The 27,628-nt window shown below is 46.4% G+C and overlaps 1 protein-coding gene across 1 annotated transcript in view; it reads left to right on the forward strand.

Annotated features, from left to right (window-relative positions):
- IQCA1 (IQ motif containing with AAA domain 1) overlaps nt 1-27,628 on the forward strand; it is a 184,963-nt gene that overhangs the window by 68,314 nt on the left and 89,021 nt on the right. Inside the window, exons 7-8 of the mRNA XM_013963032.2 lie at nt 7,021-7,105; nt 16,645-16,767. Of these exons, the coding sequence (XP_013818486.2) occupies nt 7,021-7,105; nt 16,645-16,767 (208 nt within the window). The remainder of the gene's footprint in view (nt 1-7,020; nt 7,106-16,644; nt 16,768-27,628) is intronic.

Below are 27,628 nucleotides of genomic sequence, written 5' to 3' on the forward strand. Positions count from 1 at the left end.
TTTCGATTTCTTGTTACAGTTTTTATTTTTTGCAGCTTTTGCTCGTACAAAAATTCATCACAGAGCTTTAATACCTCTGCTTTTAGTTCAGTAGGGATTCCCAGGAGTGGAATTGTTGGGTTAGACGTGTACATATGAGAGGTCCATGCATGTGAAAGTGCGCGCCCGAATGCTCAGTCGTGTTCGACTCTTTGTGACCCCATGGACTGTAGCCTACCAGGCTTCTCTGTCCGTAGAATTCTCCAGGCAAGAATACTGGAGTGGACTGCCATTCCCTTCGCCGGAGGATCTTCCTGACCCAAGGATCGAACCCAGGTCTCTTGCATTACAGGCAATTCTTTACCATCTGAGCCACCAGGGAAGCCCACGTATGAAAGGTTTATAATGCCAACTTGATAGCTGAAGACTTAAGCAGTCCATTGTCTAAGGATTTTTGACAAAGCCAGTAAGTGATTGTGAGTAGTGGGGGATCCTGGGGATCTAGGCAGAAGCCCAAGGTTAGAATCTTGGCTCTTCCCAGAAGGAATTGTTTGCCTTTGGAAGAGTCATATAAACTCTCACATTTTCCAGTTTCCTCCTTTGCAAAATGGAGAGAAGGGCTCATCTCTCAGAATTTCTGTAAGGATGAAATGGGAAACAATTTGTGTACGGCGTCTGTGGAAATGCTGTGTAAACCTGCGTGCAGCAACCCCACACGCGATGATCGTTTCTGCTCGATGAGTGAGTCCAAGGAGTGCATGCATGCTCAGTCGCTCAGTCGTGTCTGACTCTTCGCAGCCCCGTGGACTGTAGCCTGCCCGGCTCCTCTGTCCCTTGGATTCTCCAGGCAGGAATCCTGTGTGTTGGTTGCCATACCCTCTGCCAGGGGATCTTCCTGACCCAGGGATCGAACCCGGGCCTCCTGCGCTGCCGGCAGATTCTTTGCCACTGAGCCACCAAGTGCACGTAGCATGCAGCCGAGTGTCGGTCAGCGTCAGTGACAGCTGCTGCTGCTGCTGCGTCTCTCAGCCATGTCCGACTCTGTATGACCCCACGGACTGCAGCCCGCCGGGCTCCTCTGCCCACGGGATTTTCCAGGCAAGAGCCCTGGAGTGGGTTGTCACTGCCTTCTCTGGTCAGTAACAGCTAAAGAAATGCAAATATAAATTCAAGCTGTGCTTCCATTTGACACCCAAACTGGTCTAAACCGAGGCGTCCAGGAAGAGGAATGCTAATGCATCGTGAGACAGGTGGGACAGACTACAGGGGCCTCAGAACTGCCTGGCCCACTTGTGTTTGAATTCTGCTCTTTCCAGAATGGGACTGGGGCTTTTCTCTGTGGACTTCCATCATCGGCACCCCCACCCCACCCCAGAATAATTGGCTGGGGCAAGGGGTAGTAGTTACACCGAATTTTATGTCCTCCTGTTTAAAATAATGAGCCATCGGCATCCTGTGCAGAGCATCTGACTTCCAAGAAGAGGTCGCTGCTGCTCGGAGATGCCCGTGAGGTGCGAGCAAGGTCACCTGAAGTGCTGTGAGTTCTGATGCTCAGGCATTCCAGACGGGCCAGGCCGGCCCCTCTCCGTCTGAGTGCAAGAGAGTTACTGTGCCCCATCCCAGGCTTCTGCCTCCAGACCTTGAAGCCATTTTGCAGGCACACTAAGGAAATAGCAGGGCTTCCCAGGTGGCCCAGCAGTAAAGAATCCACCTGCCAAGCAGGAGACGCAGGGTCAGTCCCTGAGTTGGGGAGATCCCCTGGAGAAGGAAATGGCCACCTGCTCCAGTGTTCCTGCCTGAGAAATGCCATGGACAGAGGAACCTGGCAGAGGACGTGGAGTCAGAAAGAGCCGGACATGACCTAGTGACTAAACAACAACAAAGGAAACGTCAGCAAGGTGCTCTGAGTTATGCCAATGCCAGACAGACACCACTTGTAAAAATAAAATGGGGGCTACCTCCCACCTCCCTGTGTAAGAAGAGGAGGGGGCAGGTCTGTTGGCCACTGGCCTCGGACACCGTGGGGACCCGCTTCCATGATGCCTCAGGCAGCGGCTATTCTCTTAGGCTCTGAGAGGTGCAGGACACATATATCTTCAGGGCCAAAGAGACATTGAAAGCCCACTCACGGACCAAGGGTTTGGATTGGGATTTGGCGAGAAAATTAAGTGAGAACAGTATGGGATCAAACCACGTATGGCTGTGGTTTCAGAGTCATTGTGAACCCTGCCTGGAAGCCCGTTTAGGGAGGAGATGGTGCAGGTCCCAATCGAGGCTGAGACTCAGAGGCAGTTATCCTAGGTAATGTTGACTATGCAACCTGCAGGTGATGCTTTCTGAGTCAAGAACTACGGTTGGTAGCAATCGAAGAAGCTGGAAGAAACGTCAGATTACTGGAGCTTTCCAATGCTGGAGCAGCTGGCAGGCATCATCACCTAGAAGGCTAAGTCTCTGGCGAGGCGGCGGCCTGGCTGGCTTCTCAGCTTCTTTCTTAATTTTTCAGGAGAGATCCAGGTTTCGTGATGGGGAGGTATCATTTGATTTTGAGAAATATTCAACCATCTCTAATTTGTTGGTAAATCTCAAATTTGATAAATATATTTCATGTTCAGAGTTCCTATTCAAATTTTCCTATTTTTAATTTTACTTTGCTTTATTTATTTCATTTTTTAATTGACAAAGCAAAAGACTTTATTGGGAAGGGGCACCTGGGTGGAGAGCAGGAGGGTAAGGGAATCCAGGAGAACTGCTCTTCCAAGGTACTTTTTAGGGAGTGGATTTAATGAATACCTGAAAGTGTATGTTTTGGAAATTATACTTAATTTAATACAAATTAAATATTGTTCCAGAAAATTGAGTTGTTGATTTAATTAATCCTCATGGGGCTTCTCAGGTGGCACTGGTGGTAAAGAATCTGCCTGCTAATGCAGGAGACTGCAGGTTTGATCCTTGCATGGGGAAGATCCCCTGGAGGAAGAAATGGCAACCCACTCCAGTGCTCTTGCCTGGAAAATTCCATGAACAGAGGAGCCTGGGAGGCTGCAATCCATGGGGTCACACAGAGCCAGACACGACTGAGCGACTTAAGAATTGTCCCCGACCATAATCCCCCTGAGGTGTGCCAGCATTTGCTCGGAGGTGATGAAATGCTAAGAGCTCACAAATAGCTGGTGAGTCCTGTCTTATCAAGTTCCACATCCATTTCTCAGACTTTGCGTTTTTGGATGATTCTCACCTCTTATTTCTCCTGTTCTGTCGATCTGGGTGAAATGTCTGTAGTTCAGGTTATTTTTCACGCAGCCGTGTGATGAGTTCCATTTTCTGCATCACTTGGTCCATCTGGCAGTTTGGATGCCCATTTGCAGAACTGGCTTCGGCCTTGCCTGTTGCGGCAGTTTGAGAGCAAATGGAAATTGGTTGGTGGGGGCGGGAGGGGCGTGCAGTGGGGAGGTGGCAGGCAGTGGCACAGCAGTGGCAGATTCTAGCCTGCACTGCACGGCAACTTTGAAAATCAGCAAAATGATGAAAGTTGAAGATAAATGTCTGTGAAATTAAGATTTAAACTATATTTGAGGGAAAGCTGTGACATAAATAACCACCATTTACCAAATCAGGATCTTTACCACATAATAATTTTGTGGATGGTGACTGCAGCTTTGAAATCAAGAGATGATTGCTTCTTGGCAGGAAAGCTATGACAAACCTAGATATTGTGTTGAAAAGCAAAGACATCACTTTGCCAAGAAAGTTCCATATAGTCAAGGCTGTGGTCTTTCCACCAGTCATGTACGGTTGTGAGAGCTAGACCGTAAAGAAGGCAGAACGCCAAAGAATTGATGCCTTCAAACTGTGTTGCTGGAGAAGACTCCTGAGGGTCCCTTGGATAGCAGAGAGAACAAACCAGTCCATCCTAAAGGAAATCAACCCTGAATATTCCTTGGAAGGACTGATGCCGAAGCCGAAACTTCAATACTTCGGCCACCTGATGTGAAGAGCCGACTCATTGAAAAAGACCCTGATGCTGGGAAAGATTGAAGGCAGGAGGAGGAGAGGGTGTCAGAGGATGAGATGGTTGGATGGCATCACAGATTCCATGGACATGAGTTTGAGCCAACTCTGGAAGATGGTGAGGGACAGGGAGGCCTGGCATGCTGCAGTCCATGAGGTCACAGAGTCAGACATGCCTGAGCGACTGAACTGAGCTGAACATAGTGGGTGGTCACCCACCATGCCCTAGGGTGATGCGTCTGTCCACAGACCTCCCCCACTAGCCGCACGCTACAGTTTCCAGTTCCTTTCAAAGCTCCGCTGAGGAGCTGAGTCACATGCCGACTGAGTGAGCCCCCCCGGACAAGGTTCAGGAGACCTGAGAGATTTTATGCAGCCAGGGATGAAGCTGTCCTAAGATGTTTGGGGGGACAGTCTGTAGAAGGGATAGGGGCCAAAGCACTGGGGCAGGGGCGGATGGTTAGGGAGCTGCTGGGTGTTGACCTTGACCCAAGGCAATGGCCCTAGTTTATCTAGATCCTCACTGCCATGCACCCGCCTTTTTAAAAAGTTCATTTAACAATATCCTTGCGGACACAGTAGAAAATAATTGCAGGACTTAACCCTTGAATACCTAGCTTTTCAATATTGTATGTGAGGGACCTGGAGATGAGTGACTGCCTTCTGCTGCACCCTAAACTGTGACGGCCATTCAAGGTGGGCGCCTGCCACCTGTCCAGTTTCAGACTGAGCAAGCCCTTTCTATGGAACCTCATTTTTCACTGAAAAGATGACTGACACTCTGGCTGTTCAGACTCAGGTTTGCAGGAGTCACTTTCTCAAAAAAGAACCAAGTAAGCCTGAAGGAAAACAACTGAGGGTATTTGTTGCTAATAATAAAATCCAAGCTTTCTAGCAAAAATGATAAGTTTGGAAATCTTCTAGTCTGAGAGACTGAAAGTCTGAGAGCTTCCCATTGCTTAGCTTGAGAGTCTGAGATTGACAGAGTTGTCATTCGGTTGCTCAGTCGTGTCTGACTCCTTGTGACCCCATGGACTGCAGCAAGCCAGGTTTCCCTGTTCTTCACTATCTCCAGGAGCCTGCTCAAACTCATGTCTTGATTTGGTGATGCCATCCAGCCATCTCATCCTCTGCTGCCTCCTTCTCCTGCCTTCAATCTTTCCTAGCATCAGGGTTTTTTCCAATGAGTCAGGTCTTCACATCAGGTGGCCAAAGTATTGGAGCTTCAGCATCAGTCCTTCCAATGATTATTCAGGGTTGATTTCCTTTAGGATTTACCAGTTTGATCTCCTTGCTGTCGCAGGGAGTCTCAAGAGTCTTCTCCAACACCACAGTTCAAAAACGTCAACTCTTCAGCGCTCAGCCTTCTTTATGGTCCAGCTCGCACATCTGTACGTGACTACTGGAAAAACCGTAGCTTTGACTATATGCACCTTTGTCAGCAGAGTGACGTCTCTGCTTTTTAATATGCTGTCTAGGAGTTATTGGTGACTGTGATTTTTGATGCTATGCAGTGTATATCAGCTTTGGGAAGATCCGCATAAGTCAGTGGACCATTAGTTTCGAAATGATCAAGACCTGATGTTACAGAGTCACGTCTGAGTGAAAGATCTGTTCCGCGCACAAGACACATGACTTTCAATGTAGCAGGAAGGCAAAGTTCTTGATAAGGTTTCAGATTCTGCATCACCACCAGCCTTTAGGAGGCTACCGTTCATCAAGCTGTGCTGTGGAGTCAAAGCAGAATATTCACAGCTATCTAAAAGGCTGTTAAACCTTTCCTCTCTTTTCTAATTACACATCCGTGTGAGGCCAGATTTTCTTTCTACACTTCAACCAAAACAACATATTGCAGCAGGTTGAATACAGAAGCATATATAAGCATCCTGCTAGGTTCTACTAGGAGCCGGAACACTAGCACTCTTCTAATTTTTACCTTCTGGAAAATGTTTTCTTCATTAAAAATGTTACTTATGTGAACACCTAATGGGTTTATTATAGTTGTTTTTAATGAAAATGCATATTTTAGAAAGGTTGCCATTTTAATATCTATTACAGTAACTATCAATAGCTAGAACTCACATAAACAAAAGCTTTGGGGATCATCAAAAATTATTAAGCGTGTCAAGAGTGGGACTTCCCAGGTGGTCCAGTGGTTAAGACTCTGCCTTTCAATGCAGAGGGTGCAAGTTTGATCCCTCTTCAGAGAACTAAGATCCCAGCTGATGCAGGGTGCAGCCAAGAATTTTTAAAATAAATAAATAGAACTTGTTTTTTTTAAAAAGAGTGTCAAGAGCAACTAAGGCCAAAAGCTTGAGAATAAAGAGTCATCGTGAGCATGGGCATCTTACTAACTCTTAGATTCTGGATTAATGGAACTAACTTGATAAATGTTTTCTTTCTCTATATGGAATAAATATAACACTGGTGTCCAGGCAGTTTCTCTTGGAAAAATTAACTTTGTATCCCTTCTGAAATTTCTCAACATTAAATTTCAAACTCTGCCTTTTAAAACATAGAAACTATATGGTTATAGAAAACAATGACTATTCCTGTCTCTTAACATGTGGGGCTCAGACTCACTGAAATCTAAAGCATGCGTGCCTATGTCATGCACGAGGACCAAGTCTGTAATTTGAACAACGCCATGTTTCTGTTTTATTTCAAAATCCTGTGTTTATCCTACATTTTAAAACAGGAAGAAATAATTTGTGCTTCTGTCGTCATTCTTAACACAAGCATGGAGTATTGCAATAATTAGAAAAAAAAAAAAGAGGCAGAAGAGTACAGTCTGCTTTGAGGAGAGAGGTCTGACTCAGAGTAACAATTGCTTTGAGGAGAGAAACCTGCTTCTGAATGTCACCAGGTCCTTCTGCTCCTTAGAGACTGCATGTCCAGCCAGCAACTGGCAGGGAGCCCCATCCTAATAACTATCACTCATTTCAGTGAGCTTGAGCAGAGCCAGCTCGTCGGGAATGTAGCAGAGAGGGCTGCGCTCCTGGATGTTTACTCTGTCTTTTTTTTCCTCCTCAGGAACTTAACGGGCACTTTTCCTGACTACCCTAACGAAGAAGAAGGAGGTTCTGCTATTATTTTTTCCAATAAGACCCCACAACAGGTACAGATATGCTTGAGAAATAAAATGTAGCTATATCATAATTGCAATCCTTTAAACCTTAGGATTCATGAGTTTGCAGGGTTATTAGGTCTTGGTTATTTCCCTACAGATGTTTACACGGAAATACTTTTGATGTTCATCAGTTAATGTACTTTCAAAGTTTTCTTAATGAAATTCATGCTTTCTCCTGTCTTTGAAGGCTATATGACAACATGTGATTCTCATCTTAGTAAGCGATGAGCATGGGACCTGAACACCTCGGTAGAAAAGAAGGCAAAAATATTAACTTTTTAAGAAACATTAATTTTTTAAAACTCTCTGGGAAGGAAACTTAAATATAAAGCTCTGTTACTCTATCTCCTTTCACCTGTTGGATTGCTAAAATTTTTAGATTGTGATAATAATTGGAGTGGGTAAACATGTGGGGAAAAGTCACTCCCGAACATTGTAGCTGGATACATAAATTAGCATGACATTTTTTGAGGGCCATGGAATGAGTATATATCAAAATGTTTATTAAGTATACCCTTTGACCCATAAATGCTATTTAAGGAATTTATACTAAGGAAATAAGAAGACAAGTTCCCATAGGGAACTTGCCATAGGGGAACAGCAAACTTTTTCCGTTAGCAGAGAAATGGTAAGTAACTCTGCCATTATAACCTGAAAGCACAGATAATATGTAAATGAAAAGGAACAGCTGTGTTCCAGTAAAACTTCATATACGAACATGGGCAGCAGGCCGCAGTTGGCCCATGTGATAACCGAAAAGGCTGTTCTCGTCTGCACTGTTCACAGCATTGACAAAGAAGAAACCAGGCTGACGTGTGTTGCGTTAGTCGTTCAGTCGTGACCAACTCTTTTCAACCCCATGGACTGCAACCCGCCAGGCTCCTCTGTCCATGGGTTCTCCAAGCGAGGACACTGGCATGAGTTGCCATTCCCTTCTCTAGGGGATCTTCCCCACCCAGGGATCAAACCTGGGTCTCCGGCATTGCGGGCGGCTTCTTGACTTTCTGAGCCACCAGGGAAGCCCAGTGTCTGTTGGTCGGTTAATTAGTTAAGTGGCGTGAAGCGCTAACTAAGCAATGGTGAAAGCCACGCTGTAAGGGAGAGCGCGTCAGTACTGCCGACCCTGCGGTCAGCGTCCCTGGCTCCCTCCGCTCCTCTGCCTGAGCCCTCAGGGTCAGGCGGAAACTCTCCTCTCCCAGCCCCCTGTCAGAAGCCAGCGTCAGCTGCCAAAGCCTTCTCTCCACCCTCCTGTCCTCCTCCCCGCTTAATAGGCACCCTCTTGTGGGCCGTTCATCAAGCCCCGTCTAGAGCCACTGTCATTTTGATGTGCTGTTACTTCACTTTCTTACGTGTTTAGGTCTTGTCCCTCCAGCTCAATTAGCCAGCACAGGTTGTGTCTTGAAAGCCCCTGGCAGGCAGCCAGACGTGTTTCATGTCAGTTTAGAAAGGTAACAATTACAGAATTAGGAATGTTGGTGGAATGTCTAAATTGTCCATTGGAAACTCTCGAAAGTAGCGTTAATGTCCAGTCAGACTAAAAGCAAAATAAAACTGAGGACATCTGGTTAATACGCTAGAATTAATACACAAGGCAGTGGGGGCCACGCAGTAGCATGATTTTAAAAGGCAGGTGAGGGGCTTCCCTGGTGGTCCAGTGGCTAAGAGCTAAGAGCTTGCCCTGCGGAGGGCCCAGATTGGACCAGGGTTCAGTCCCTGGTCAGGGAACTTGATCACACCTGCCACAGCTAGTGGAGTTCTCATGCCGCAACTAAAGATCCCGATTGCCACACCTAAGACCCAGCATGGCCAAATAAACAGACAGACACTTTTTAAAAAAAGGCAGATGAGTGAAGAGTCAAGACAGCCTTGTGGTGCAGAATCAGAGCTCCACTGGGTCTGCAGCCTTAGGCAAGGGTCTGACCTGCTGTGCCTCAGCTTTCTTTGTGGATGCAGATACCAGCAAGACCTGCTTTCCTGGGCTGAGGAGTCGTTAGATGAGATGATACGTGTAATGTACTCAGAGCAGAGTCTGGCCCTCTGAAATTGTTCAGGGAATCTTAGCAGTTGTTACTAATGAGGAAGGGGAGGAGGAGGGGAGTAGAAGGAGAAAGGGGAAGGGGAGGAAGCTGAAAAGATAGACCAAGCATAATCATTATGGCACGCCTGTGTGTAGTCATTTATATTTGTAAAAAAAACAAAACAATAAAAAAAGTTCCAATGAAGTGAGTGTAATCACATTGATGCCAAATCCCACAAAAGATGGAATATAAAGAACCTCAGATCAATCGTACTTTTGAGTATTAATTCAAAAATTCAAAGTGAAATATTAGCAAAACAATGCAGCCAAGTGGTGTTTATTCCAGAATGTCAGCATGGTTGTGTTTTGGATATCTGTGAATACATTGCTTTATCTAAACAGATCTGAAAGGGAAAACCATAAGCTCATCACTGTGGGTGCTGAAAGGCATTGTACAGAGTCAGCTCCCATTCTTGATATTAAGAAAACAAGAGAAAAATGGAATACATGGATACTTCTGTAACATGACAAAATATTTTTTAGGTCACAAATTAATATCACACTTAAAGAAATTCACAAGAAACACACTGATGTCATGAAAAATGCAAGGATAGCCATCATCACCATTGATGAACAGGATCTATTGAACACTCTTAGACAAGAGAAAGAACATTGAGCAATAAATTGGAATGGAAGAGGGAAGAGGATCACTTTCTGCAGATATGTTCTGTACTTAGAAAAGCAAAGAGAATAAACTGAAAAAAAAAAACCTTAAACAACATGAGAAGATGAGGAGTTACAAAATGAATAATCAGAAAGAGAAAGCTTTTGTATGTTCAAACAGCAGCTACATTTAGAAAATATAAGAAGAGTCCATTTACAAACAGCAACAATGACACAAAGATAAAACATCCAGGAAAAAATAATAAATGTGTGATATGTGTAAATAAAAGCTTAAAACGTTCTGAAAAATGAAATTGAGCAGATGGAAAAGCATATTGTGTTCTTAGGTAGGAATGTTCAATGTTATAAATACTTCAGCTCTCTCAAACATAGTTTATACATATAATATGACCCAAATAAAAATACCAACAGCATTTTGTTGGAGTAGGGAGTCAGAGCATGCAGAGGGTGACTAATTTGATTTTAAACTTTGGGCAGAAAGTAAATAACCAGGAATAACTAGTAAAATTCTGAGAATGAAGGGTAATGAGGAGGAACCAGCCCTGCCAGGTATTAAAATGTGTTTTTAAGAGCCCATTGGTACAGGCAGATGATTAGATGAAAAAGAACAGAAAGTCAAGAAATATATCCAAATACACGTGGAACTTTAGTATATAATAAAGAAGCCTGTCATCCTTCTTGTATAAGGAAAAGTAAAAGGACCATTTAATGAATGGGATGATAATAACCAGGTTGTCAACTGGAAAAGAAGAAAATTAAATCTCTGTCTCTTTATACTTTACCCCAGAATGATTCCAAATGGATCAAAAAAGATTTAAATATCAAACAAAACAAAAGCACAAAAGAACTAAAAGCAGCCAACAAAGAAATGTGTCATAACCTCAGAGTGGAAAAGACCTTTTTACCTCTGTTGCACCACCCGGGAGTCATAAAAGAAAAAAAAGATGACTTAAACTACATTAAAAAAATATTTTTAGCCTCCATGGCAAAACTGACGCCAAGTAAAGTCAAATCACAGATGACACACTGCAAGAATTGTTTGTGATGAGTATCGCAGATAAGAGATCATTTTTCTAATATATAAAGAGCTCCTATAGCTCTATAAGAAAAAAACTCAGCAACCCAGTATTTTTAAAGCCAAAAGATATGAACAGACAAGTTCTCAGAAATGAAAATCTGAATGGATTTTAAATATAATAAAAAATGTTCAACATATGAAAAGATCAACCCCACCATATAAAGGAAATGCAGATCAAAGCTATACTGACAGACAAAACTGATAGATTGAACCTCATCAAAATTCAAAACTTTGGGGCTTCCAGAGACACCATTCAGTTCAGTTTAGTTCAGTCACTCAGTCCTGTCTGACTCTGCGACCCCATGAATCACAGCACGCCAGGCCTCCCTGTCCATCACCAACTCCCAGAGTTCACTCAAACTCACGTCCATCGAGTCGGTGATGCCATCCAGAAAGACACCGTTAAGAAAATGCAAATACAAGAACAGGCTGGGAGATGATAATTGAAAGCTTACACTTGATAAAGGATTTGTATCCAAAATGTACAAAGAACTCTTACATCTCAGTAATAAGACAGACAATTCTTTAAAATGGGCAAAAGACTCAAAAAGACAGCTCATAAGACAATACAGATAAGTGGCTAATAAGCACATTGAAAGGTGCTCAACACCACTTGTCGTTGCTGCTGCTGCTGCTGCTGCTGCTGGGTCGCGTCAGTCGTGTCCGACTCTGTGCGACCCCATAGAGGGCAGCCCACCAGGCTCCCCCATCCCTGGGATTCTCCAGGCAAGAACACTGGAGTGGGTTGCCATTTCCTTCTCCAATGCAGGAAAGTGAAAGGTGAAAGTGAAGTCGCTCAGTCGTGTCCGACTCTTTGCGACCCCATGGACTGCAGCCCACCAGGCTCCTCCGTCCATGGGATTCTGCAGGCAAGAGTGCTGGAGTGGGGTGCCATTGCCTTCTCCGTGTCATTAGGAAGATGAAAGTTAAAACTACAGTGAGGTGTCATTTCATAACACTAGGATGATGTACTAATAATAAAAGACGGTAACAAATGTTGAGGATGTCAGGAAGAAGGAACCCTCCTACACTGCGGGGGACATAAAATGGTGCATTCACATTGGAAAACCAGCTTGTCAGTTTCTTAAAAGTTAAACACAAATTCACCAAATAACTCAGCAGTTCTGTTCCACTCTTAGGACTTTATCCAAGAGGAATGAACACGTATGTCCACACACAGAAAATGTACATGAATATTCATAGGAGCATTGCTCATAATAGCCAAATGTTCGAAACAACCTACATTCCCATCCGTTGGTGAATGGGTAGGTGAGATGTGGAATAGCCATGCAACGGGATGGTACTCAGCAGTATAAAAGGAACAAACAGAAGGAAAAAGCCCAAGGAAAGGGAGTGGCAGAGGATGAGATGGTTGGATGGAGTCAGTGACTCAGTGGACGTGAATCTGAGCAAGCTCCAGGAGATAATGAAGGACAGGGAAGCCTGGCAGGCTGCAGTCCATGGGGTTGCAAAGAACTGGACACGACTTAGCAACTGAACAACACCACAACTGGGGTGAACCTCAAAACCTCGATGAACCATGAAAGGAGCCACACACGAGAGACCACGTAGTATGTGATTCCATTTATAGGAAATGTCGAAAAAGAGTAAATCCATGGAAGCAGAGAGTAGATTCGTGCGGAACAAGAAGGGCAGGAGAGGGAAATGATTAAGTAACAGGGGAATCTTAGTGGAATGATGAGATGTGTTAAAACTGATTTACGGTGATGGTTGCACAATGCGATAAACTCACTAAAAATGATTGACTTGTCCACATGGAATGGGTAAATGTAGAGAATGTAAAATATGCCTCAACAAAATTGGACCTATATCTTCAGAAAGAAAACAGGCAGCAAGCCAGATTCAGACCCCTCGATTTTCCAAACACGATGGCTGACTTTACGGGCACTAAAGCACATCTCTGATTCTGGGAGATTTTGCTATAGTCGGAGAGCACAAGCCAAATAAATTCAACGTTGGCACCTATACGAAAAACCGAAACAACTCCGATGACATGCTGTTTTCCACCCGTTCAGCTGGCAAACACAAGCACTGTGTCAGTGAGCATGTGGGAAAGCGCGGAGTCGCCCGCGTGGCTGGCAGAGGTGTGAATTAGCACAGCCCGCTGGGGGCAGTTTCACAGTCTTGTACATGCCTGTTATCCAGCGTTTCTCCTCCTAGGAATTATCCAGAAGACATGCCCACATACTTGCAAGGTGACATTTGCATACGTCAATCCCTGGCAGCTTTGTGGGTAATAGCAAAAGATTGGCAATAACCTTGACTTCCGTTGGGAGGAGAATGGTCAAATAAGTTATGAGTGGGGAGGAAACGTTTCACTACGCGCTTGTTTGTAATTTCTGAAGTGTGGATGGTGTTAATATTTTGTCTTTTGAAAATAATAAACTGGGTAAGGATCTAGGTGAAACACACAGTTGATGCACTGAATTGTATTGGCTCACAATAAGGATTTTATCCTCTTTTCAGATACATATATTTATATTATATATTTTATACATATATATTATATGTTTCTGAAAGTTTCCAAACTTCCAAAGGCCAAAACATGTCCATTTTCCATAAGTGCACCAGAGCACGAAGGTCCTGGCAGCCATAGTTTGGTTCTATGAGTTGAGGTGAGTCTCACCCCCAAGGATAACATTGCTGTTCTGACAAGGGACTTTCAATCCTGTCTAAAGACACCCTTTTTATTACCAAATAGTGTACACAACACATACGTCACCTCTCACCTCTGTACACCACTTCTCTGAGCCTCCCCTACCCAGGATCTTCACTAGAAGCTTCAGAGGTGGGTGAGCCTCAGGCGAATATGGACTTGGACATGGGACTACAGTTTTTTTTAAGTCCAGCTGGTGCCTAAATATCCTACTTTGTTCATGATAAAGCTGTTATGAACACTTTTAAAGGTGTGAATTAAGCTCCTAAAAACAACATAGCTATGAATTAAAAAATTCAATATTAGAAATAAACCTCAGCATTTCAATAAATCACACTAAGGCATAATCTGTGTACACTCGATCCCAGGAGAATGCTTTAGCACAGCACACTGGGGGTAAAATGATATTAGCCCTTTTAAAATTTTATTTATTTATTTAGCATTGTTTAGTCACTAAATCATATCTGACTCTTCAGTGATGCCATGGACTGTAGCCCTGCAGGCACCTCTGTCCATGGATTCTCCAGGCAAGAATACTGGAAATGGGTTGCCATTTCCTTCTCCAAGGGATCTTCCCCACCCAGGGATGGAACCCACATCTCCTGCGTTGCAAACGAATTCTTTACCACTGAGCCACCAGTGATTAACTTGGCTGCGCTGGGTCTACACTGCAGCTCGGGATTTTCTCTAGTTTAGGCAGGCGAGCCGGAGCTGCCCTGAGTCTGTGGTGCTCAGGGTCCTCATTGCAACGGCTTCTCTTGTTGTGGAGCACAGGCTCTAGAGAGCATGGGCTTCAGTAGTTGGGCGCAGGGACTTACTTGCCCTGCAGCGTGTGGGATCTTCCCAGACCAGGGAGCAGTGTTTCCTGCATTGGCAGGCAGAGTCTTAACCACTGGACCACTGGGCCACCAAGGAAGTCCAATAGTAGCCCTTTTTAGCTTGCTTTCCAAAAGTAACCACTGGAGTGAATTTGGTGTGCATCATTCTCTTACATTTCTTACCCTTCCAGTTCAGTTCAATCGCTCAGTCGTGTCTGACTCTTGGCAACCCCATGAATTGCAGCACGCCAGGCCTCCCTGTCCATCACCAACTCCCCATGTCCGTTGAGTCAGTGATGCCATCCAACCATGTCATCCTCTGTCGTCCCCTTTCCCCTCCTGCCCTCAATCTTTCCCAGCATCAGGGTCTTTTCCAATGAGTCGGCTCTTTGCATCAGGTGCCCAAAGACTGGAGCTTCAGCTTCTGCAATCAGTCCTTCTGTGAACATTCAGGACTGATTTCTTTTAGGAAGGACTGGTTGGATCTCCTTGCAGTCCAAGGGACTCTCAAGAGTCTTCTCCAACAGCACAGTTCAAAAGCATCAGTTCTTTGGTGCTCAGCTTTCTTTATGGTCCAACTCTCACATCCATACATGACTACTAGCAAAACCATTGCTTTGACTAGACGGACCTTTGTTGGCAAAGTAATGTCTCTGCTTTTTAATATGCTATCTAGATTTGTTACAGCTTTTCTTCCAAGGAGTAAGCATCTTTTAATTTCATGGCTGCAGTCACCATCTGCAGTGATTTTGGAGCCCCCAAAAATAAAGTCTGCCACTGTTTCACCACTGTTTCCCCATCTCTTACACTTTTAACTACACATATATGTATCCTGAAACAGTGAAATATTATTTTTTTCATTTTTTTAACTAGTTGCATTTTACACTGAAGGCTAAATGTGTAACTATGGTTTGGCATCTTGCCTCTTTACTTTCTACATTATGCAGGTCGTCCCGATTTGCACTGTTTGAATCCCAGCTCAAGCCACTTACTAGTTGTGCACATGGGACTGTCCGCAGTAAATGTGCTCGGCAGTCAACGAGCTCACCTTTGTGAAGCTCTTGGAACCATGCCTGGTGATTGTACGTGGTCCGGATGGAAGTGCTGATTTCATTTTAAAGCGGAGGAAACTGGGTCTCTCAGAGGTGCTGCCACTTGTCTCAGTCACGTGATCAGTGATGAGCAAAGCCTGAGGGTCCGACAGGGTGTGTGTCCCGTTGGGGTCACTGTTTTACCTCCCAGAATTCACAGCAAGTGAGCGCTCAGTGAATATTTATCATATTAAATGGAATCATATGGGTTTTTTTGCCTTCCCAGATGGCACTAGTGGTAAAGAACCCGCCTGCCAATGCAGGAGACATGAGACGTGGGTTTGATCCCCGGGTCGGGAAGATCCCCTGGAGGAGGGCATGGCTACCCACTCTAGCATGCCTGGAGAATCCCATGGACAGAGGAGCCTGGCGGGCTACAGTCCATGGGATCACAAAGAGTTGGACACCACTGAAGCAAGTTAGCACATGTGGGTTTTTTTACAAACTTCCACTAATTCTCCAATGATGCTAATCCTATGTGAACTAGGTATTTTTAATCAATACTGTATTCTTTAAAAATTATTTTATTGTCTTATTGTTATTTTCTTTATTTATTTTGGCCATGCTGCTCTGCATGTGGGATCTTAGTTCTCCAACTGGGCCCCCTGTATTGGAAGCCTGGAGCCTTAACTACTGGACCACTGGGGAAGTTCCTAACCAGTATTTTAAATTTTAGGGCAATAAGTGGGTTTTTGTAGGAAATACAAATTAAATCAGAGATGAAAGAAACCAACTCCGAGAGGAGATGTATGGAGTCTAGGTAAGGAGCACAGGAGCTCTCCACTGGCATTTGAGGAAGAGGCGTGGGCAGGCCTGAAGCAGGCTGCAGCTGAGACGCTAATGAAGCCGAGACCCCCCCCCAACCTTGCCCCCGGTGTCGCTGGGACCCCTGGGAGTCAGAGCAGCTCTGAACTGGCAGGGCACTGGACTCAGAAATGTCCAGCCTCTCTCTCTCCACCTGCCATCTGAGGCCCCACCGCTGCCTCTGCTGATGAATCCAGCCAGAGGCAGAGGGCAGGCAGAGTAGAGAGGCCAGGAGGCTGGGTCTGCAGGGTTTGGAGCCGAGCAGAGAAGGGACACTGACCCACACAAACACTTCTGGAAAGATAATCCTCTTGATCCGACTCTCTTAAAGTGCTATGATGATTTTGTTTTTCTGCAGGTTATTGATGATATTATTGCAAGCCAAGACGAAGAGGAGAAAACCAAAAAGAAGAAAAAGGAAAAGAAAGAAAAAAAAGTAAAAAAAGAAAAGGAAACGAAAGAGACAAAGGAAAAAAATAAGGTATCTGGAGTTTTAGAAATTGGGAGTTTTCTTTTTTCCTTTTTTGCTTTGACTCCTTGGAATCATCTCAAGCCTGTTGAGACTACAGTCACTCATTGCCTTGGAAACCATGCTATCCCCCAGCTGTCTTTCGTTTTTCTTTAAATGTTGGTCGACAGTCAGTTGTCATCGTTTCTGTGACTTGTAAATACCTGTTCGGCTGAGGAGTGGTCTCCACAGCTCAGACACCTCGCATTAATCACATATGCCATCGCTCTGAATGCTCATTCCTCAAAGACACATGATCCCACTCATCTTTTCTCAAGGGTAGAGATAAGGAAATTTTCTTGGCAAACCAAATGTCCACTACAAAGTCAAAACAATCCTGTCTAATTCCGCCAAAGCGTATTCCTTCCAATTTATCACTTCACGTCGACGTCTCAGACCTGTTTTTAGCAGGATTTGTTTCTTAATACCCAAAGGAAAGCAGAGTTCAGAGTCACTGCGGGCCAGACCTGCCCTGTGTGGTGGGGTTGCTGGGTGGTGGGCGGGCAGGCAGGTGCTACGTCCTGGGCACGATTGGAGGGGTCTTTACCCCTCCAATACGTGGAGAGGCCCCTGCCAGGGTGGTGGTTCTCTCCAACATAGACTCCTTCTTTGGGAAATAGAATTCCAGCTGGAAGGTAGCACCATCTGAAAACCTGAATGTGTGTGCTGTAGCCTTTTGCCCAGATGCTATGTCACGGCTGACCAAAAGCCCGACCTAAATCAGAGTGCATCCTGAAAGGTTATGTCCCTCCATGACTCTGTCCAGAGGCAGAGAGCCACCTCTAGCCCAGGTGGCCAAGGCCAGGCTCCTCATATTCCCAGAGACGGGTTCCCCCTGGAAGTCAGACTCTTGGATTTCTCCACGGGGGAGACACCTCGCCGGGTGTGGTGGGTGGCGCCTGGGAACTCCGGAGCCGTCACAGTGAGAAAGACACAGGACCGGGTGTGTCATCCAGGAGTGACTGGACCCAGGAGGCCAAAGTTGTAAGCAGGGGAGAGGGGGTGATGGAGAGTATCAAATGGGAATCCCCGAAGTCCACAAAAACGCAAGGTATCGCGATGGTGAAAAGAGCTAGCATCTCGTTTATAATTTCTCAGAGTGGGGCTTCCCTGGTGGCCCAGTGGTTAGGAATCCACCTACCAGTACAGGGAACGTGGCTTTGATCCCACATGCTGCAGGGCAGTTAAACCCATGCTCCACAACTACTGAGCCCTCCCATCTGGAGACCGCCCTCTACAACAGGAGAAGCCACCACAATGAGAAGCCTGCGCTGGGCAGCAAAGAGGAGCCCCTACTCGCCACAGCTAGAGAAAGCCCAGCAGTGAAGACCCAGCTAAGCCAAGAAATAAATAAAGTTCCTGGGCTCGATCATGGCCGACACGGCAGGAGGGGGCTCGCCCCCTGCACACAATGAACGGGAATCTCGCAGCTGCCCCCACTGCCCTGTCCCTCTCTAACCCTGGTACTGTTATTAGCTGCGTGGACGAAAGAAGAAAGGCCCCCCTTCCTCCTCTCCTTGGTCTCCCCCCTCTCCACTGAAGTGGATGCTGCATGCATGCGGCCCCTGTGACGCCCCCTCAGGACCAAGGGGCTCCATCCCCAGCTACAGGATGGGGTGCTGACCCCTCGCACTCGGTCCCTCCCCAGCAACTGTTCAGGGTCTACGGCAGGTGCTCGAAGTGAGGTTACCCACCCCGCACTGGCCAGCTGCCTTCAAGGCTAGTCGCCTTGGGGGGGGGGGGTCCCTGGTGTCTTGTGGTTTAAGAATCTGTGTTTCCACTGCAAGGGGGCACAGGTCTGATCCCTGGTTAGCGAACCAAGATCCCACAGGCTGTGAGGTGCTGCCAAAAATTAATTAATTAAACAAAGATATAGAATCATCTTTTTAAAAAAACAAAAAAGGATAAGTTAGGGTACAGAGACCCAGCCCCTCACTGCCCAGGACAACTCTGAAAGGTTCTCCCAGCTCCTGGGTGCCCTATGGGATCAACTCTTGATTTCTCACCATCGCAGGGCAGTTCAGCTCCCCCTCTGCCCAGTTCAGCTCCCCCTCTGCCCAGTTCAGCTCCCCCTCTGCCCAGTTCAGCTCCCCCTCTGCCCAGTTCAGCTCCCCCTCTGCCCAGTTCAGCTCCCCCTCTGCCCAGTTCAGCTCCTCCTCTGCCCAGTTCAGCTCCCCCTCTGCCCAGTTCAGCTCCCCCTCTGCCTGGGGCTGCTGCTGCTGCTCTCCCTCTCTCCCTCTTGGGGGACATTCCCAATAAACCACCCGCTCAACTTCCGTCTTCTTTCCTGGGAGCCCCACGCTATCGCCTTATCTCATGGACTTACAAGGCTTTAAACCTTGTTACCGGTGTGATATTTTGGAAAGGGTCTGTTTTCCCTTTATAGAGATTAGCTGAAATATTCAGATGTTTCTATCGGAGATCTTTGCCAAGTTTTCTGACTATATATGTAGGGCTGGCGATTGACAGATGACCAAGTGTTAGAACAATACTCAGAAGAATAAGTGAGCAGCTCTGCCTCTGTGGTGAGGGTTGAGTTCATACCTGTGTGAGTCCAACAAAGCTAGTTGCCTCTGTCTCCTGCCTTTTACCCTCTAACCAGGATGAACAATAATAGATATCTTTTTCTACAGGTCAAAATGCTGATTTCCACATAAAGATTTGAATAGCTTTAGGAATGATTTCAGGATAGGATTTTTTTTAAGTCAATGGAAAAGATAATCTGATCTGTAAGAAACATACAAACATCATTTAAATGTGCCAAGGCTTCTTAGAGATTGATATTTCCTATTTTAATAATCACATTATCACTTTGTAGACCTGTACTTTTCATATAAATTCATGTCTAAGTAATTCTGAAGGATTATCCCCATCATATGCAACTATATCATAAATGCTGATGTACTCAAACTTTGCTTTTCTTGTAGAAAGCCATTCATCATTAAGTGACTCTTTAATAGCTAGTTAATAAAATGCTGTCACTCAACAAAGACCAGATTGTGTAGCTGATAATTTCAGATTTTTATGGAACAAGCTTCACTAACAGCGAGTTTTAATTTGCAAGTGTCAAACTCACCCATGCATATTTAGAAGAAGGGATGCTTAGAATAAAATTGAAATTCTTCCAATTGTCCCTGTTCCCTATTAGGCACTGCTTCAAAATTATCTTGCCAAGTGGGGGAGGATTTTAAATATTAACTGTATCAAGTGAGCTCTCTTTTTTGGTTTTTTTTTTAGAATGAGTTAGAATTTGGGGGGTACAGGCAGATCAATAGAGTAGTAACTGGTCCTTTGGGTGGGGTTCCCTGGAAACACTGAGAGGGAAGCTGTAGGGTGATTTATTCCCCTGAAAGGAAGGGAGGGCGGGGAGCAGCTCTGGTTAGAAAGGGAACTAAGGAAGGCAGAGAGGGATCCGGACTGAGAGGGGGGATGGACCGAGAGAGGGGGAGCAGACTCAGAGAGGGGAGCTAGACTGAGAGGGGGAGCCAGAAAGAGAGGGGGAGCCAGACTGAGGGGTGGGGGGAGCCGGACTCAGAGATGGGGAGCCAGACTGAGAGGGAGAGCCGGAAAGAAGGGGGGGAGCTGGACTGAGAGAGAGGTGTGGGGAGCTGGACTGAGAGAGAGGTAGAGGGAGCTGGACTGAGGCGGGGAGCTGGACTGAGAGGGGGAGCTGGACTGAGAGAGGGGGAGCCAGACTAGGGATGCATGTGCAAAGGAGGGTAACTATCCCAAGCGTAGCTGTTGGGAGGGGCCTGGAGAGTGAGCAGATCTGGAGGCTGGCCAGGGCTGGTTTTCTAGGCAACATCCAAGCCACAGAACCAGAGGACAACTTCAGAGCACAGGTGGCAAGCTGGGGAGGATGTGTGACCTCTGGAGCCCACAGAGCCTGTGGCAGGCGATGAATGAGACCTCGGGGCCAGGCAGAGCCTTCTGCAGAGAGAAGATGGATAGATGGTCATATCCAGGGTAGTAGTAACTTGAGTAGATCTGAGTTCAGCAAGCTGTGGCCCAAGATCCAAGCTTTGTGGCCGTGTCATGGGATGGACTGGGAGTGGAGAAGGGATTGACTGAGGCAGCAAAGTCAGTTAGACCCAGGGTGGGAGCAGAGTTACTACAAGGCCTGGTCCCACCCAAGGCCAGGTGTGGGCTGGGGCCGATGGTCCGAGTCTGAAGTTTGCATCCAGCCTCACAGGACACGATGCATTTAAAATCAAACGTTGTTCACGAAGTTGAAAGACACGATGCATTTAAAATCAAACGTTGTTCTCGAAGTTGAAAGAGAAACAAGTGGGTTTGTTGACCTTGTGGGTTTCTTTTTCCCTGAGAATGTGATGGACAGGGCAGGTACTGCTGGCGGTGGAAAGAGCTGGGCTTTTACAGTCAGGAGTACAGCAGCCCACCCATCCGGCTCAGAGACCCCCGCCCACCCTTCCCTGACAGCATCTCCTTCCTGGGGCCACCTCTAGCTGCAGGACCGTGACCCTCCCACAGGGCATCTCCTCTTGACCCCAGAGCAACGGGGTAGAGCTCCCGTAGGCACTCCATCAACCAAGAATCTGAGGATGAGTGAATGTCCCTGTGGTGTCTTTGAGATGGTTGAATGTGGAGACAACTGGAAGAAGTTTTGGAGCGTGAACTTGTAGGTTTCAGTGTCCCTGCTTGGATTTCCAGTTTATTTTGGGCTTCGTAGCATAGGAAAGGAGTTGGGGGCACTGTGGTGGATCTCTGTAACTGTAGACAAGAGCACCTTAAATTAAAATAACTCGTACTGGCAATCTTATATTCATTTGATCAGCTCACCAAGAAACTTTGCAAACATATTCACTTTCAAATCAATGGAAATTCTCTATTCCTTTCCTGGATCCACCTGGGGATCCTCAACACGAAGATGCTGCTGATAGACAGAAGGAAATAGATGGATCCAGGCGTTTAGGGACTGACGGGCTTCCAAAAATTAGTCTTTCATCCATACGCAAGAAAGTGGGAATCTACCTAAACGTCATACCTGATACAAAACTAACTCAGGATGTATCATGGACTTTAACATGAAACAATAAAACCTGTAAATAAAACCCTTGGGGAAAGATCTTCAGGATCTGGGGCTGAAGATTTCTGAGACCTAACACCGAAAGCACAACTCATAAAAGAGATAAATCTGATCTTATCAAAATATTAATAGCAGTTTTATGTTCTGTAAAGACCCTATAAAGAGGCTGAAAAGATAGGCTATAGACTAGGAGAAAATTATTTTCATATTATTTATCTGGCAAAGAATTTGTATCTATAATGCATAAAGAATTCTCAAAATTCAACAGTGAGAAAACAAACTGGTCCTTATTTGGGATCTTTGGTTTTAAACTGGCTTCCCAGGTGGCTCAGATGGTAATATTAAAAAAAAATAATCTCCCTGCAATGCAGAAGACCCGGGTTTGATCCCTGGGTGGAGAAGATGACCTGGAAAAGGAAATGGCAGCCCACTCCAGTCTTCTTGCCCAGATCGAGTGGACAGAGGAGCCTGGTTGGCTACAGTCCATGGAGTTGCAACGAGTCGGACACAGCTGAGCAACTAACACACAGAGGTATTCAGGCTTGCAGATAAGGGGATCCCCTTAAAGGGGCACCTTGATAGAGGAGAAGGCTGGTGCCTCGAGGGCATTTTCTGCAGACCAATAGCAATCTTTGCAAATATGCTTTCAATATCAGTGTAATTTCATTTGCCTCTCTCTGGACCTCATGTTGGCTTTGAAAGAGAAAACACAGGGGAAAAGCACTCTGCAGTTCATCCCTGCAGCTCTCGTTTGCTCTTTGTTATTTTCCAGTGTTCCTTATGTTCAACCATTTGGAACTATTTTCCTTTATATATATATATATTTTTTTTTCTTGGCTGCGCTACACAGCACATGGGATCTTAGTTCCCCCACCAGGGATGGAACCCACATCCCTTGCATTGGAAGCATGGAATCCTAACCACAACCAGCAGGGAAGTCCCTGGAACTGTCTTCAGTGGTTTTGTCCTGATCCTAACACACAATCACACAAATATTGAAGAGCCTTGTCTATGTTTCCTGCAGCCATAAACAGACTTGGCTTAGTGTTAATTCTTCTGGGAAGATCCTTGGGCCTGTCTCTATGCGATTCAATTAGCTTGAAAAGCTATTGTCTGTCTATAGTGCCCCCAGGCCACTTCTGGGCTGATTTTTCCCTTTTGCATCTAAAAGTGGAACATAATTTCACTCTGAGTTCAGTGAGAAGTCATCAGCCTGTTCCCCATCAGAGTAACCTCTCTCCCATCCCCAGGACACAGATCCTGAGGGGCCCATCAGATAATCTGAAAGCCACAAGTGATCAGGCTGATGTATGGGCTTACATGCTAACAGATATATGCCTAGATGCATACCCCCATCTAAAAAGCCTAACAGATGTGCCCCCACTTGAATTTAACCCCTTTCCACTGATCTGAGGTTAAAAGACTCTTAGTCCTTGGAAGAAAAGCTGTGACAAACCTAGACACCATATTAAAAAGCAGAGACATCACTTTGCCAACAAAGCTGTGTTTAGTCAAAGCTATGATTTTTCCAGTAGTCATGTACAGATGTGAGTGTGTGTGTTAGTCACTCAGTCATGTCCAACTCTTGTGACCCTATGGCTCCTGTGTCCATGGAATTCTGTAGGCAAGAATACTGGAGTGGGTTGCCATTCACTACTACAGGGGATCGTCCCTGCCCAGGATTTAACCCAGGTCTCCCTCCCTGTATGTGGATTCTTTACCATCTGAGCCACCAGGGGAGCCCAATGGATATGAGAGTTGGACCATAAAGAAGGCTGAGCACCAAAGAATTGACGCTTTCTAATTTGTGGTGCTGGAATAGATTCTTGAAAGTCCCTTGACAGCAAGGAGATAAGTCAATCCGAAAGGAAATCAACCCTGAATATTCATTGGAAGGACTGATGCTGAAGCTGCAATACTTCGGCCGTCTGATGCAAAGAGCCAACTCATTGGAAAAGACCCTGATGCTGGGAAAGATTGAGAGCAAGAGAAGAAGGGGACAACAGAGGAACGACTGAATGGCATCACCAACTCAATGCACATGAACTTGAGCAAACTCCAGGAGACAGTGAAGGACAAGGAAGCCTGGTGTGCTGTAGGTCATGGGGTGGCAAAGAGTCAGACACGACTGAGTGACTGAACAGCAGCTAATCTGAGAGTCCCAGCCCCGGAGAACTCAGAGGCAGGCCCCAGAGGTGGAGCCTGAAGGGTCCTTGTCGTCCCAGCACCTAGAAATTTCCCCACACAGTAGGTGCTCAGGAAATGTTTACAGGTGGGCAAGATAAGGTCATAAAGTTGGTAAACAAGCTGAAAATATCAAAACAAACAAAACACAAAGTACAGTTCAGTGGCGCCAAATAAAGGAATAGAAATTAAAAGTAAATCTTTGTTTCACCTACTCAGCTGGCAAGACTTTTATATCACTATGATTATGCTCTAACAGACAGACATCGCCTATACGTACAGAAAAGGAAAAAGAAAAATGAAGGGTTCGTTGGATAAAAGTGATGGTGAGGAAGCTGATTATTTTCTTTGATTTTTAAAAATTTTATCGCATTGTTGCCATCGTGTTCTTGACACAGTAAATAAGCATTTTTGCAAAACATACAACATGATTCTGCCATCAGCTTGTGGGAGAAGCTGAGGTGAGCCAGGCCCCCACTCTCCGGACGTCCCTCATGGGCATTTGCACAGAGCAGATCCTCCGTGATGTTTACAAGATTTCTGAATGAGTGGAAAGACTGGGCATATCTCAGATCCTGTTTCTTCTTGTGACTCACTGGGTCTGTGGGTGGCAACACCACCCCACTTAGGTTCGCTGATAAGACAGAGCCGGGCACATGGGGGACACATGATGGAGACTCCTGGCAGGCACGGGCTGGAGCCGGGAGTTGCTGGAGCCGGGAGTTGCAGGACCCAGGTCCATGGGGACCAGCTCCTCTGTCCCCCCTTCTCTGCAGAAGGCTGTGTGATGGCTGGGATCCATGTTCCCACCTTGCTGCCAGCTGGCCAGTCCAGCTGTGTGTCCCTGCCCCAGTGCAGAGGGAGTCGGCATGGCTGGCCAGAAGCAATCTGGTGCTGGTTCTTTATAGGGTGCGAGCATCAGCAAGATGGGATCCCCCTGCATGGGGGCCCCACAGCCTGAGAGAGCAGGAAAGTCAGGCACACAAATAGCTGGTCATCTACACGGAGAGGCAGGTGCCGGGAAGGATAAGCAGCCTCAGAGTCAGGCTGCTCCCTGAGAGGCAGGTCTCTCTGATGAGAACACTCCCCAGTCACTTGGCTTGAGCTGGGAGTCGTGGTCGAGGAGTTTCCATCAGAGAGTGACATTGGTCAAGGTGGGCACCCTGACGATGCAAGTGGACCTGTGTGACCCCTTCACAGTGAAAGATGCAGGGAAAAAAAGCAACGACTTTGCAGTTTGAAGTGGTAAAGCCTCCTCATGGCATTTCTCTCTCCCAATAACTGTCAAAATGGGAAGTGTTTAAAACATCAGCCAGAGGCAAAGATCTATCTGGTAAACTATTGACCAAAGAAAGAGCCATCTCTAAAAAGGAAGGCAGAGCGTTCATTGTGCTTTCACTCTGGTTAAGAGGTGTTTCCTGTGTTGCCCAGTTACGTCATCACTGTGTGAAACGTCATGGGAACTGCTAGCACCACGGTCATTCTGTGCAATCGGGATGAGATGTTTTCCCAAAACCGGTCCTGCAGTGTTCTGCTTCCCTTGAGAACTTGATATTTATTATAGAAATAAAGCTGTACAAATAGAGCTATAAATCTCATTTTTATTTACATGTGTGAAACACCTATTTAGGAAACAGGCCTGGTGCTGGTTCTTTATAGGGTATGAGCATCAGCAAGATGGGAATCCCCCTGCACGGGGGCCCCACAGCCTGAGAGAACAGGAAAGTCAGATGCACAAATAACTGGTCATCTACACGGGGAAGCAGGCGCCGGGAAAGACAAGCAGATCCCACTGAGCCGCAGAGGATCTTGTCCACCTGGGAGAATCCAGGACAGCCTCACAGCGGAGGGGGCATTGGCCTGGGGCCTAAGGGGGATTTCCCGCAGAAGAAGATGGGAAAGTGAATCCTGGTCGGAGAGAAGGGGGGGCAACCCTCACCCCCTCCAGCCAGAGTCGTGGCCCGACGAGCAGATGCAGAAACATCGGACTTCTGCTGGGACCCTCAGTGGCCGCCCTGCTCCCAGACCAGGCTCATGCTTTCTGAAGATCATGGCTCACGGGCCTTGCAAGGTCCATCCCTGCTCTGTCTCCCAGCCTCCTGTATGTCTGCTGGCCCCCGTTCCATACACGCTGCCCTACTGATTTCCAGCTACCCAAAGGCAGCTCAGCCTCCCAGCTCAGACCCCCATGGACTGACTGGTCCCTCTGTGAAAAGTGCTTGTGTGCTCCCATCCCTGGAGTAGCACTCCTTCCCCTCCTCCTCTTCCCCCTACCCCACGCCCCCTCCCTGTCCTCGTCTCCCTCCCCTTCTCCCCTGTCCCCGTCTCCCTCCCCTTCTCCCCTGTCCCATCCTCCCCAAATACAGACCGATCTGAGTCTCCCAAACCGAACGGGCAACACGCAGGTCAGTAACACATTGATTCTAAAAATACTAAGGATTCACGAATGCTTATTGACACCTGGAGAGAGAGGACGTAACATCTCTGAGAAGACTCAGTTCAGTTCAGTTCAGTTGCTCAGTCGTGTCCGACTCTTTGCGACCCCACGAACCACAGCACACCAGGCCTCCCTGTCCATCACCAATTCCCAGAGTCCACCCAAACCTATGTCCATTGAGTCAGTGATGCCATCCAACCATCTTACCCTCTGTCGTCCCCTTCTCATGCCCTCAATCTTTCCCAGCATCAGGGTCTTTTCCAATGAGTCACCTCTTTGCATCAAGTGGCCAAAGTATTGGAGTTTCAGCTTCAGCATCAGGCCTTCCAATGAACACCCAGGACTGATCTCCTTTAGAATGGACTGGTTGGATCTCCTTGCAGTCCAAGGGATTCTCAAGAGTTTTCTCCAACACCGCAGTTCAAAGCATCAATTCTTCGGTGCTCAGCTTTCTTTATAGTCCAACATTCACATCCATACATGACCTCTGGAAAAACCATAGCCTTGACTAGATGGACCTTTGTTGACAAAGTAATGTCTCTGCTTTTTAATATGCTGTCTAGGTTGGTCATAACTTTCCTTCCAAGGAGTAAGCGTCTTTTAATTTCATGGCTGCAGTCACCATCTGCAGTGATTTTGGAGCCCAGAAAAATAAAGTCAGCCACTGTTTCCACCGTTTCCCCATCTGTTTTCCATGAAGTGATGGGACTGGATGCCATGATCTTAGTTTTGTGAATGTTGAGCTCTAAGCCAGCTTTTTCACTCTCCTCCTTCACTTTCATCAAGAGGCTCTTTGGTCAGTTTTTTAGGTGCCCCTCTGTCCGTGAATCATCTCTTTCCTCCAAGGACACGCCTTCATCCAGCACTGTCATGTTCTTGTTTCTCTGCTGATTCTTCTCAGAAGATCGGGAGTGCTGGGCAGGGGTGGGTCTCCTGCCCTGGTGAGAGCTGTGACCTCCTGTGGGTCCTGAAGGCATGTCAGTTGCTCCATAGGCTTGGAGTCCCCAGCATTTCTGGGTCCAGGTTCTCTCCCACGCTCTGCAAGGCTGGTGGCACATTTTGTGAGCTGTGGTTCAAGCAGGTCTTCTGGGACCCCATCCCAAGAAATGAGGGTCCTCCCAGAAGCCTGACTCCCTCCTGGGTGCTCTCATCACTCCTGGGAGCTC

Source organism: Capra hircus, chromosome 3 (genome assembly GCF_001704415.2).
Source record: "Capra hircus breed San Clemente chromosome 3, ASM170441v1, whole genome shotgun sequence".
In the NCBI taxonomy this organism is placed as follows: domain Eukaryota; kingdom Metazoa; phylum Chordata; class Mammalia; order Artiodactyla; family Bovidae; genus Capra; species Capra hircus.